The sequence below is a fragment of the Miscanthus floridulus genome, chromosome 13 (assembly GCF_019320115.1).
Source record: "Miscanthus floridulus cultivar M001 chromosome 13, ASM1932011v1, whole genome shotgun sequence".
In the NCBI taxonomy this organism is placed as follows: domain Eukaryota; kingdom Viridiplantae; phylum Streptophyta; class Magnoliopsida; order Poales; family Poaceae; genus Miscanthus; species Miscanthus floridulus.
The window spans coordinates 82,650,295-82,661,925 of NC_089592.1; the positions used below are offsets into that span (position 1 = coordinate 82,650,295).

Sequence of the window (11,631 nt, forward strand, 5' to 3'; positions counted from 1 at the left end):
GTTCACCACGACGTCCGATAGGACGGAGTGGAGCGCCGTGACCAGCAAACGACGCCTGCGCATGGTGCCACTGATGGACAAGACCATGATGTGGCACCATCCCTGTTGCAAGCGTCTATTCCAAATGTTTCAGCTATTTTAGACGGATGTTGCACGTGTTTTATCTTGGTGTTGCATATGTTTCACACTTATGTTGCAAGTTTTATCTGGGTGTTGCATATGTTTCACACTTATGTTGCAAGTGTTGTATCCGGATGTTGCATATGTTTTCAACATGTGTTTCCCTCGTGTTTCAGACGTATGTTGTAAATGTTACAGCTGTTTCGGACATATGTTATAGATGTTTTCTCTAGATGTTGCAAAAGTAGATTTAGTGTTGCACATGTTGTAGTGGACCCAATCTGCAGCAACCGCCTGTTGCAGCTGTTGGGCTGGACTGCATGCGCGTGGGTATGGAGGGCGCATGCGCGAAAAACCGTGTGGGCACAGATCGAGACGGAGCGGGCGTGGACATGGAGCAGCGCGGGCCCCCACGTGAAGCAAGCGTGCGGCGTGGGTGTCTGAATGCTAGCCCCGGTGCGAACGTCCGGGCGCTAGCTTCTCCCTGGGCCAGCAAGTTTCACGAAGACGACGCTGGGCCGAGTGAAGCCCATATGGAAAGTTGCAATGATGTCATGGGCCACTTAATCTTGGGCTGGTTTGCCCCGTCTTTTTGAATGGGCCTCCCGATTTGTTCTATCAATTCATCCTATCTGTACTAGCCAGGGGCCGAACAAGTGAAGAACAAATGACACCAGATCTTGGTTGGCCCAAGCATTGAAGCATACCAACGAGTCGTCTGCTTCGGACCCAGAGAGTCTCCCTAGTGAGCGAGTGCCCTTAGTAGCCTTCCTCCGGCCCCCTACCCTTCTTCTCCGACGAGCTCGCCGGCGACGAGGGTAGGCAGGCCGGTCCCCCTGCCCTTCACTAGTTCCCTTAGTGGAATAAGGCGCCCGGATGGGTGTTTTGAGGACTCCTGTCCTCCTCACCTTCGTCTTCTTGGGGGTGGGCAAGCTTCTTGCGGCCATGGCGACCGGAATAAGCTTCCCTCAAAACGACGGGGTAAGCACTACAATAAGGCCCTCCCTATCTCCTGTGCTTCTTCCTTGCCGGCTCTACGGTTCAGTGGGCTGCATGGTGCCGCTCACATCCCAATCGAGCCAAGGAGGTAGTACAGATCACAGCAGCTACACTAACTCCGGCGACCTCGACCCGCTGTGCGTCAATGGCGACCCCGAACCGCTGTGCGCCAGCGCGACAGAGCTGTTGGCCTCATCCATCCCCGACTTGGCCTCGTCCCCGAGCCGGTACCTGCTGAGCTCCCAAATCCGCTGGTTCTCCTTCCGGAGCTCTGGTGGTGAATCCATAGGCGCCGCAGTGGCGTACGGCGGCGGGAAGGCCGGGGCGTGTCTTCAAGGAAGGAGGATGACATCGACGAGCTCGGAGCGCCACCCGAGTTGGCGCTGTTGCTCGTCACGACGACGGCTCGCACGGGCTTCCTCCACTTCGGTATTCGGCGAAAACGGCTCGGCGGCGGCCATCACTGCCTTCTTTGGGCCTAGCCCGTTACTGGTGGCCATGAGTGCCACCGCGACGGCGTGGGCCAGGAGACGGCGGCCTTCCCCGAGCTGCTTGCCGCTGAGTCTTTACCTGCGGCCGTGTGCGTCCTCGACATCGGCGGCTCCCCACTGCGGTGAGGTCCTGTTGCTGCGTCGCAGCAGGCGGAAATGACGGCGGAGCTGTGCGACTCCGAGTCCCGGGCGGCGCGACTCCGCCGCGTCTACAGTATCTTTCACCTGTTTGTGGGAATTTATTTTCCACGCTGGTATACTGTGCTTTAATATTATAATTAAAAGTGGTTGTTGTTAAAAAAAAGAAGCGAAGAACAAATGATCTGGGTCATGCGCGCATTTAGCGCTAGATCCTATCCTACCTGTAGCGTATTATTGGTGGGCCCAAAAGGTCATCGCCTCGGGAAAGTGAAGTGACCCTGTGTTTTGTGCCCTAGCCCTCACCTTCTCGCCTATTTCTAACGTCTCTACTGGCCAACGAGATAAACGCACCAGTCCGCCACCCGCCACCGAGAGCGAGAATCCGAGTTACCAAAAACAAAAAGGACAATACGTTCTCTTTTTCACAAGCGTGCCAAACACGCACGGAAACTCCCAAATTCCAGGAAAACAAATATCCACCGTTTATTTATGCACACCAAAAGCACGCGAGAAAAAAAACGAACAAAACAACAATGGATCATGAACGCGCAAAAAATCCTCCACGCGTCCTTGAAAGCAAAATTCAAAATCATTTTCAAATTCACACAAGAAAATGAAAAAGAGACCGAATCGATACACCAACACCCTCCCCCTGGACACGTACACTGTCATTCCGAATAGTACGCTACCCCGCGTGAAGCCGTTGCCGTCGCCCGTCGCATCTGAGCGCTTTTACGCAGAATCGGAGAATCCCTTCTTCGGCGCCCGCCGCCACCACCACCACCACCACCCTTTCCGCCTCCTCCCTCCCCTTCCGGCCTTCCCTACAAAAGCCGCGAGAAGCGGCGGGGACGAGGAGGAGACCGCCCGAGTGCCCGACCCCCTATTGCGCTTGCCGCTTGGGCCCCCTCCCGTTCGGCGCATTCGCGTTCCGCACCCGCGAGGAGGCCGGGCCGGAGCCCGGAGCAGCCATGGGCGTGGAGGAGGCGGGGCGCAAGAAGCTGGCGCTGGCGAGCATCGGCTTCGCGGACGTCCGCGTGGGCGCCGCCGTGCCCGGGGCGGCCGCCGGGTACAAGGACGGCCTGCTCGTCGTGGGGCTCCCCGTGCCCAAGGACGACGGCCTTGACGCCGCCGCCCGGGTCGTCGGGGACCTCGCCGCCAGGCTGCCCGACGTTGGAGCCGCCGCTAGGGTGAGTCACTGGTCTCGTCTGCAGATCTCGGTTGTCTCGGTTTCGTGCTTGTTGTTGTGCTCTGGAATCTGGATGGATGGATGTGTTGTGAGTGTGATGGTGGCTTAGTTAGTTTTCACTGAGCATGTGGATGTGGATTGGAACGCTTTCACCTTTCGGATTGGTTGGGCACACGGGCAGACGGCACAGAGGCGGGAGTTTTGCTTTCTTGTTCAAAGTGTGGTGCCTGTTTGCTGAATTGCTCGCATGGGGATAGGATTTGTGAGCGATTTGAATTTTTTTTTTGAAAAAAAAACGGCTTTGCTGTAAAGGCGATATCTTTTTCTATTATTCATTGTTATATGACCTGATGTATATTCTGCGGATGATTCAACCGGCAAACAGTCGCTCATGCTTGAAGGTTCATGCTGCGATCTTGTAAATGTTTGATGTAGAAGTTTCAAACTACTTATTTGATTTGTTAAAATATTGCGAGCATGATGTTGCTAGCTTACTTCGATTCTTTATCCAGGGATCTTCCTATGCATATAGATGTTAGAGTCGCCTCCTTATCTATTCCAATAGTAGTTGATTAGCTGACTGTTTAACAATTGGGGGTCGTTTGGAAGTTTCGTACTGTGCTGCGATCTAGGCGGGCATCCCAAATTGTTCCTGGTAACTCATTGAGATGAAAAGTATAATTAACTCAGATCAGTATTTTCTTTTTGTCCATAGAACAGATGAAGTTAAGGAGTTCTAAAGGTAGGATAATGTTGATGTGTGCATGGGTCCCATTGCCATGTGCCCGGTGTCCCATGCCTGCTGGATGTTTTTTTGTACTTATCTTGGGTAGATATTTCTTCACAAGCAGACCTGGTGCTGACTGCTGACCAGTTGAAAGCTATAGATGCACTGTAGCTATACTCATTGAGCATAATTTTGCCTTCTATGTGGAATTCCTTTTTATTTCTCTTTTCCTTTGCACTTAAAAAGCTGTGGAGGTGTAGGGAAGCTTCCGACAGATGCTGCCGTTTTGTATCATTAGCTATTTTTCAATTTGATTAAAGCCAAGTAGTGACATACCTGCTTATATGCCTTGGTGAGTAAATTTGATTGCTTCCACAATTTTCTTTCTGTTATGTTTGTGTGATATGATCCTTTCAAAAATGACACAAAAGTTTGTCGTTTGGAACCCAAGACTTTTCTTGGTCTTTTATGCATCTACCCCGTGTAGAATATACCTGTGTTTTAGTTAAGTTCCCTTGTTTTTCCTTTCCCTGTCCACTTCCAACTTCCAAGTTGGACCAATATTGTTAAACAACTACGATCCAACCTTCCCAGCTATTTGTGATGTTGCTACTGCCTAGGAACTTTCATGCCACCAGCTAGGTGAATGCAACCCATTGAGCTGCAGTGTAAATGTGTAATCGTTAGCCATCACAGTTTTGTTCACTTGGTCAGAGTTATCGACTGAGGGTGTTTCCTAAAGAAAGAAAATAGTGCAATTTGGATTAGGCTTTGACAAAATGCATGAAGTAACAGGCTAACAATAGCTTTGGACAGCATTCACCAAGTTACTTGGGAATACACTGGTACCTATGTCATATTAATAAAACGACAAGTGATGCTGTAGTCAATATGCAAAATGCACATAGCTTTGCTACTGTCACTGAAAATCAAAAAGGGCGTACCCAGTGCAGAGAGCTCCCACTCTGTGCGGGGTCTGGGGAAGGGTGTTAGTGGCAAGCCTTACCCTCGCCTGTGCAATACGAGGAGACCGCGACTCGAACCCGGGACCTTCCGGTCACAGGCGGTAAGACTCTACCACTTGCACCAGGCCCGCCCTTCTCACTGAAAATCAAAAGGAACAATAATATTAATAATAGCTGTATATTGTATGGGAGTTTCTTTTTTCCAGCTTCTCTATTGCATTTCCTACCACGTTAAACACTTGCGGATTCTTAGGATTATTTCAGAGTTGGAACTCCCTGAAAATAGTGTTTTCAGTGATTTGAGTTTCTCTTGAGTTCTTCAAATCTTGCTAAATGATGGAGTTACCAGACATTGATCTAAGACTTTATCTGATTCAGACTTTTCTGAGGAATAGAGAAGTCGCGGAATCCGTGAGTGGAGCATTGGCTGGTGCAATGACTAAGGCTGTTCTTGCTCCCTTAGAAACTATCAGGTAGTTTTTGCTCTCCAGATTTGTCTATTCATAGTTCTAAGTCTGGCGTCTTGCTATTTCAAAATATATTGGTTTGGTTGCATGAGAAAGTTTGTCCCCCACACTGGGAAATGAGTTTGTTTACAATTTTTAATGATCTACCGATTATATTATGATACTAGTGTTGGTGTTTCGAGGTACCACCGACGAGTAAATTTGTATTATTGCGCGTCTGGCTCGGATGGTGTGCTTAGAGGACACGAGGTTTATACTGGTTCGGGCAGAAAGTCCTTACGTCTAGTTCGTCGCTGCTGCTCGTGTTACTAGCACCGAAAGTTTGTAGTAGGGGTTACAAACGGGCGACAGAGGGAAAGGATCCCAAGTCTCTGGAGAAAGGAGTGAGTGGGTGCTAAGAGCTCGATCGCTGCTCAGTTGTGCGTTCGTGTCGTGCTTCTTATGCGGATCTGTATCGGATCTTGATGGGTCGATCGGTTCAGGATCTCATTCATGGGGCGCCCTGTTTTCCCTTTTATAGGCCAAGGGAAAGCGCGGGTTATAGTGGAGGGAAAGGAGAAAAACGAGAGAGAGGAAGGCCTCCAGGATCGTCGGGTCTTTTTTCTCCTTCATGCGGGTCCCGCCGGCCCTGTAGATGTCAACAGGGATGGCTCCACGTCGCGGTCCTGTCCGCCACTGGCGTCATGCGCAGGCGTCATCCGCCGGTCATGGCGTTTCACTCCGTCCTGGCGGACGTCGTGGTGAACTGACGCGCCTGTCGGTGTTCGTACGAGTGTTAGGCAGAACAACACCGGTACGCCCGACGCTGTTCTTGATGTGAATCCTCAGGTATGGCCCGTCGTGGCCGCGGGTTATATCGGGGCGTGCCGGTCTCTTCCTTGGTGCCAGAGTTTTGACCCAAGCCCATACGCTTGGACCTGTAGTGGTTGGCGACGGTATGGGTCCCCGTCGGGCGAGACGGAGCCCACACCCAAGGGGTCTGGCGAGGCGGAGTCCGCGGTCTTGGGGTCGGGCGAGGCAGAGCACAAACCCAAGGGTCGGGCTAGGCGGAGATCGTGGCCTCGGGGTCGGGCGAGGCGGAGCCCGCGGCCTCAGGGTCGGGTGAGGCGGAGCCCGCCCCCAGAGGTCGGGCGAGGCGGAGATCGCGGCCTCGGGGTCGGGCGAGGCGGAGCCCTCCCTCGGAGGTCGGGCGAGGCGGAGCCCGCGCACCCCGGGGTCGGTTGGAGCTGTAGGCGCGCTCTTGACTGCTCGGTTGAATCAATGTTGATGACCATTAGCTCCTCCTCTTCGGGTACCCCAGTATTGGCCCCCGACAACTAGTATATATCTTTCAGTGAAGTGATACCACTTGCTATTCTAATTGAAGTAATTTACTACACCAAGCCCATTTAGCTAAATGATATACAATTATTTTGTTGTCTGTTGCCATTGATTTGGATGAATATCAAAAGTGATATTTCTACTTATAAAAGATTAATCTGATATGCTTTGCTCGATTTCAGGACAAGAATGGTTGTAGGGGTAGGATCAAAACATATTTTTGGTAGCTTTGTGGAGATTGTTGAACATAATGGCTGGCAAGGACTCTGGGCGGGTAATACAATAAATATGCTCCGGATTATCCCAACTCAAGCAATTGAGTTCGGGACATTTGAATGTGTCAAAAGGAGTATGGCATCAGCTCAAGAGAAATGGAAAGAGGATGGATGCCCAAAGATACAACCTGGCAATTTGAAAATCGAGCTGCCATTTCACTTACTATCGCCGATTGCAATTGGAGGTGCAGCAGCTGGAATAGCTAGCACTTTAGTGTGCCATCCTCTTGAGGTTCTTAAGGTACTTCAGAGCTAAATCTGCATGTTGAATATCTGTGGGCACTATTCATGGAATGTTATGTCCCTTTTCTTTATTTCCTTTTTGGGGTTTGGTTTATATTTCTAACTTCTATTGCCTATTCCAAATAAATGGCAAACCAGCAAACTTCATAGAACTTTGTGAGGCCTCTTATTTAATTTCTTGATTACTTTTTTACTATTCTCCTTGTTGCAGGATCGCATGACTGTCAATCGTCAGGCTTATCCTAGTATTGCCATTGCCATCAACAAGATCTACCGGACTGATGGCATTGGTGGTCTTTATGCTGGCCTCTGCCCAACGTTGGTTGGCATGTTTCCATATAGCACATGCTACTATTTCATGTACGAGACCATCAAGACTTCCTACTGCCGTGCACATAAAAAGAAATCTTTGAGCCGTCCTGAGCTGCTGGTTATTGGGGCTCTTTCAGGTCAGATTCAGTTACATGTAAAGTGTTACATACAATTCACTAAATTTCTTGAAACAAATTAGGAAATGTTATATTCCAAGTTAGGTGTCTTGTCTCATAGTTGTTTGAACCTTCTAGGTCTAACTGCAAGCACAATCAGCTTCCCTCTAGAAGTGGCAAGAAAGCGGCTTATGGTGGGATCCCTACAAGGGAAGTGCCCACCCCACATGATTGCAGCATTAGCTGAGGTGGTCCAAGAGGAGGGCGTCAAGGGGCTTTTCCGAGGATGGGTGGCGAGCTCCCTGAAGGTCATGCCAACGTCCGGTGTCACCTGGATGTTTTATGAGGCATGGAAGGACCTTCTTTTGGGTTCACGGCTACATGCCTAGCAGGAACGTGACGAAGTCAGGCTCTTGCATTGTTACAGAATAAATTTGTTGTGCTGTGTGGGATTTTCAACATTTTTTTCTCCTTAAAAAATCCCATTTAGGAGAGAACAAGGCCATCTTGTGCTGGTTGCACTCATGATTTGCAGTATTAGTCAATTGGCCTTTGCTAACCTGGGATTATCTAACTACTAGCAACTCTGAGCAGACTCAACCTGGACTGGGTATGCATTGGCCCCAAGCATTGTTGTTGTCAAATTTGTCTACTAATGAAAGAAACACTATTTCTTAGTTCTGAGATGAACCTTTTGTCACTGAACGTTGCATGCTTTGTATGTGTGGAGCGTTTATCCGGTTCATAATGAGTCATTGTTATACAATATTATACATCCACTGGTCCAAAATGAGTACTGTTGTGGAATATGTGCAAATAAGCGTTGTTCTAATTTCTCATACGAGAACTATATAAACATTAGTTAGTGTATGATGCACCCTCAGTGTTCCCAATTATAATTCCCTTTAGCTTTGTAGTCCTCGCTGTCAAGTAAATCAGACCAAATTTCCTTTGGATGCATTATTTTCGCGCCAGCAATTTATTGTAAAATTCCAGAACCTTGTATCAAACCACAGTTGGACAAATGTAAAATGTTCGCTTTCTCACAACTAGTACTCTGCAACAATGAGGTGCAATCTCCGAAGATGGCCATTTGTCCTTGTCCTAAGTGGCAGCTAAGCTCCAAGGTCTTTGCTCTAACCAAAGCTTCGTCCCAACCAAATTTGTCCTAATCACCATACTGTGATTATACAAGGCAGGCGCCAATCGCGCGAGAGACATCGTCATACACGCGTGTTTAGGCTCAAACACCGGCCGGCCGCCGGCCATGTGCCCCAACGCGTCAACGCCGGCGACCGGCAATGCCGACGCTGACGCCGACACGGGCGCCACTGTTCTTGCAAAGCTTCATGATTCGCGAGCTGCCATCGTCTCGGTGCTTTCAGCCGCGGCCAAGGCTGAGGTCGAAATCGACGCCATCGGTGACCGCCTGGACGAGCTCATATCCAGCGCCTCGCCGTCGTCCTCCCACAACCTCCAGTCCCAAGCCGTGGCAGCACGCGCGCTGAGCGCGCGCATCGACCGCGCCGTCGCGCCGGCCGAGCCCTCCTCGCGGCGTTCCGCCGCGTGTCCGCGCTCGCAGAGGATGCCGCGCCACCCGCGAACCCGGGCGACGCCGAGAGCGCGGTCGCGTTCGTCGACCGTGTGGACCAGCTGCGGGACGCCATCGAGAAGGTGGTGGCGTGCGGCGAAGAGGCCGTCCGGAGGGTGGAGGAGGCGGTCGGCTTCCTGGGTCGGACCAAGGCGGCCGGCCGAGGCCGCGTACGGAGGCTGACCGTGGCCGCCGCGGCGCTGCGCGCGGTGTACGAGACGGAAGCCGAGGAGATGCGCTTCGAGGGGCCCCTCGATGATGCTATCCTCGGCCTCCAGGAGCTCTTCGAGGCGGTGCTCCTCAGGCTGAAGCACCCGGCGCCCGTGGACGACGACGTCGCCGGCGTCGAGGGAGGCACGGCCGGGTATGAGCTGGGCACTGACGACGAGGTGGAGGCCAACGCAAGGATGGCCATGACGCTCGCCGGCAACGACTGCTCGATATCTGCCTCGACATCTACGTCACGGTGATTCATTTTCCTAACCTTTACAGCCTAGCTCTTTCTTGCTGTGACAGTTGCGATGTGAGTAACTGAAATAACTGTGGGTGATGTCACTCAGACGAGGTACAGGAGAGCGGCCAAGGCGATGATGCGGCTCAACCCGGCGTACCTCAAGTCGTACACGCCGGAGGAGATTGACGCCATGGAGTGGGAGTCGCTGGAGTCGGCCATGGCGCTATGGGGCCCGCATTTTCACGTGGCTATCGCCTCCGTGCTCGTCGCGGAGCGCCGGCTCTGCGCGCGCGTGCTCGAGCCTCTGCCGCCGGCGGTCTGGCCCGAGTGCTTCGCCAAGATCGCCGCCCGCATCGTCGCGGCGTTCTTCCGCTTCGCGGATGGCGTGGCCGCCGCGGCGCGCGAGCCGCAGAAGCTGTTCAAGCTGCTCGACATGCTCGACGCGGTGGTCCGGGAGCGGGAGCGCCTGGACGAGCTCTTCACCAGCGAGTCGACCACGCTGGTCGCCATCCACGAGCGCACGCGCGAGGTGGAGCGCGCGCTGGCGCGCGCCGCGGCCGGCGTGGTCTTCGAGTTCGGTCTCCGCATCCAGACGCTCTACGTCACCGGCGCCGGCGCCGACTCCGGGCACGTGCCCAAGATCGTGCGGTACGCCGTGAACTACCTCAAGTGCCTCGCGTCCGAAGACTACCGCGCGCTTGCCGGTCCTAAATTTTGAGGGCCATCAGCGAACTGGCCACGAAGGCGCTCCAGACCACGTATAAAATCTTATAATATATAGACGTTAATTTTTGTTATAACGCGAAAACAAATTCAGTGATATATTTTTAATTTAACATGTTTAATGGTTATCGAGGAACAACGTAAACTAAAATGGTCCGGGAGCGGCCTGTAAACTCTATTTTTTCTCAAAACATAAATATTTTGTAAACATTATCGCGGTCCACAAAGGCCAAATAAAATTCGGGGGGACGAATACTCCACCAGTGACCGTAAAAAAAGTAAACTAAAACAATAGTATATTTATACTTCTAAAACTAATATAATTACCCCAAGGAAGAATAGAACTCCATAATACCCATTGCTTCTCATAAAAAGATACTTCTTCGGACACTTCTTGATGTAGAATCATCAAGGACGGTATTAAGATAAATAATGTCCACTTATGTATAGCACCTTTCTAAGATTCAATAAATTTATCTTCTAGATTTTTCTGTTTTCTTTTCTGAGACCCTGACAATTGTTTCTTAGGTAACATTCTAAGATTCTAACATCTAAATTAAAAGAAAAAACGTGACTATATGAATTCGAATACTAGAAGTATGAAACAATTAATTTGAATTAAAAATGATCATGGAAAAAAATACCTAGGTGCAGGGCCTAATCGGCTGATGAACCGATGAAATGATGATTGATAAACTAATGATCGGCTGATCCGTCTGATCACGTTGTCGTCGACTCGAGCCTATGAGTGCGCCGTTTCCGTGTTTCTGGCTCTCCGCGGCGGCCGGCGGTAGTGCGGCGTGGCTCTATCTCCGACTCTCCGAGACTCCCTAAGACCGTGACCCTTCGCCCTGGTCGCTCGCGTACGTAGTAGACTCGTGGACTGGGGAAGCAAGCGCTCGGAGCCCTAATTTTTTACTATTTAACCCTTTTTTGAATAAAATTTACGTTTGCCCCCCTGAGAGACTTAAACTCATCTTTGGACCATGGGGGTCGGCGCCATAAGTCCTGCCGCCGAGGTAACACGTTTTGGCGCCACAGATCTTGGCGTCGAGGTACCTGGCCGTGCACAGAAGAAAATCCTACGTGGTCGGTACCTCGGCGCCATAATATATGGCGCCGAACTCGGCGCCGCGAAATCTAGCGCCGAGCATGGAAGAGAGAGAGAGAGATAAGGCCTGGTTTAGTTCCCAAAAATTTTCACCCCAAACTATCACATCGAATCTTGCGACACATGCATGGAGTATTTGTCGGTGTTTTGGACCGACGAGCCCTCAACCGACTAGTAAAAGTGTACTGCGTGCCCCTAATCCTGGATGGTGATGCAAAGAGACACAAGGTTTATACTGGTTCAGGCAATAGGTGCCCTACGTCCAGTTTGATAGAGTGATCTCGTATTCCTTGCACCGAGGTGCTTGTAGTAGGGGCTTACAAGCTGGGCGAGAGAGGGAGCTAGTCCCAGGTCTCTGCGTAGAGTGGCGTGGGTTGCTTGAGATGT

General features: G+C 51.1%; 2 protein-coding genes across 2 annotated transcripts; both read left to right on the forward strand.

Annotated features, from left to right (window-relative positions):
* The first annotated feature begins 2,433 nt into the window (after positions 1–2,433).
* LOC136501738 (probable mitochondrial adenine nucleotide transporter BTL1) lies at positions 2,434–8,156 on the forward strand. The gene is made up of 5 exons (XM_066497265.1): positions 2,434–2,941; positions 5,011–5,105; positions 6,602–6,935; positions 7,149–7,386; positions 7,504–8,156. Exons 1-5 carry the CDS (start codon positions 2,723–2,725, stop codon positions 7,752–7,754), a joined length of 1,137 nt encoding a protein of 378 aa, XP_066353362.1. The 5' UTR covers positions 2,434–2,722; the 3' UTR covers positions 7,755–8,156.
* A 1,139-nt stretch (positions 8,157–9,295) lies between these two features.
* LOC136502044 (exocyst complex component EXO70I-like) lies at positions 9,296–10,549 on the forward strand. Its single transcript, XM_066497525.1, has 2 exons — positions 9,296–9,422; positions 9,517–10,549. The coding sequence occupies exon 2, from the start codon at positions 9,544–9,546 to the stop codon at positions 10,126–10,128; it is 585 nt and encodes a 194-aa protein (XP_066353622.1). The 5' UTR covers positions 9,296–9,422; positions 9,517–9,543; the 3' UTR covers positions 10,129–10,549.
* The last annotated feature ends 1,082 nt before the right edge of the window (positions 10,550–11,631 follow it).

Bases quoted from the DNA above. Each gene is read 5' to 3' on its own strand.
- LOC136501738 (XM_066497265.1), top strand. From the start codon at position 2,723: ATGGGCGTGGAGGAGGCGGGGCGCAAGAAGCTGGCGCTGGCGAGCATC. The intron at 5,106-6,601 runs GTAGTTTTTGCT...GCTCGATTTCAG, and splicing joins GCTCCCTTAGAAACTATCAG to GACAAGAATGGTTGTAGGGG. The intron at 6,936-7,148 runs GTACTTCAGAGC...TCCTTGTTGCAG, and splicing joins ATCCTCTTGAGGTTCTTAAG to GATCGCATGACTGTCAATCG.
- LOC136502044 (XM_066497525.1), top strand. From the start codon at position 9,544: ATGATGCGGCTCAACCCGGCGTACCTCAAGTCGTACACGCCGGAGGAG.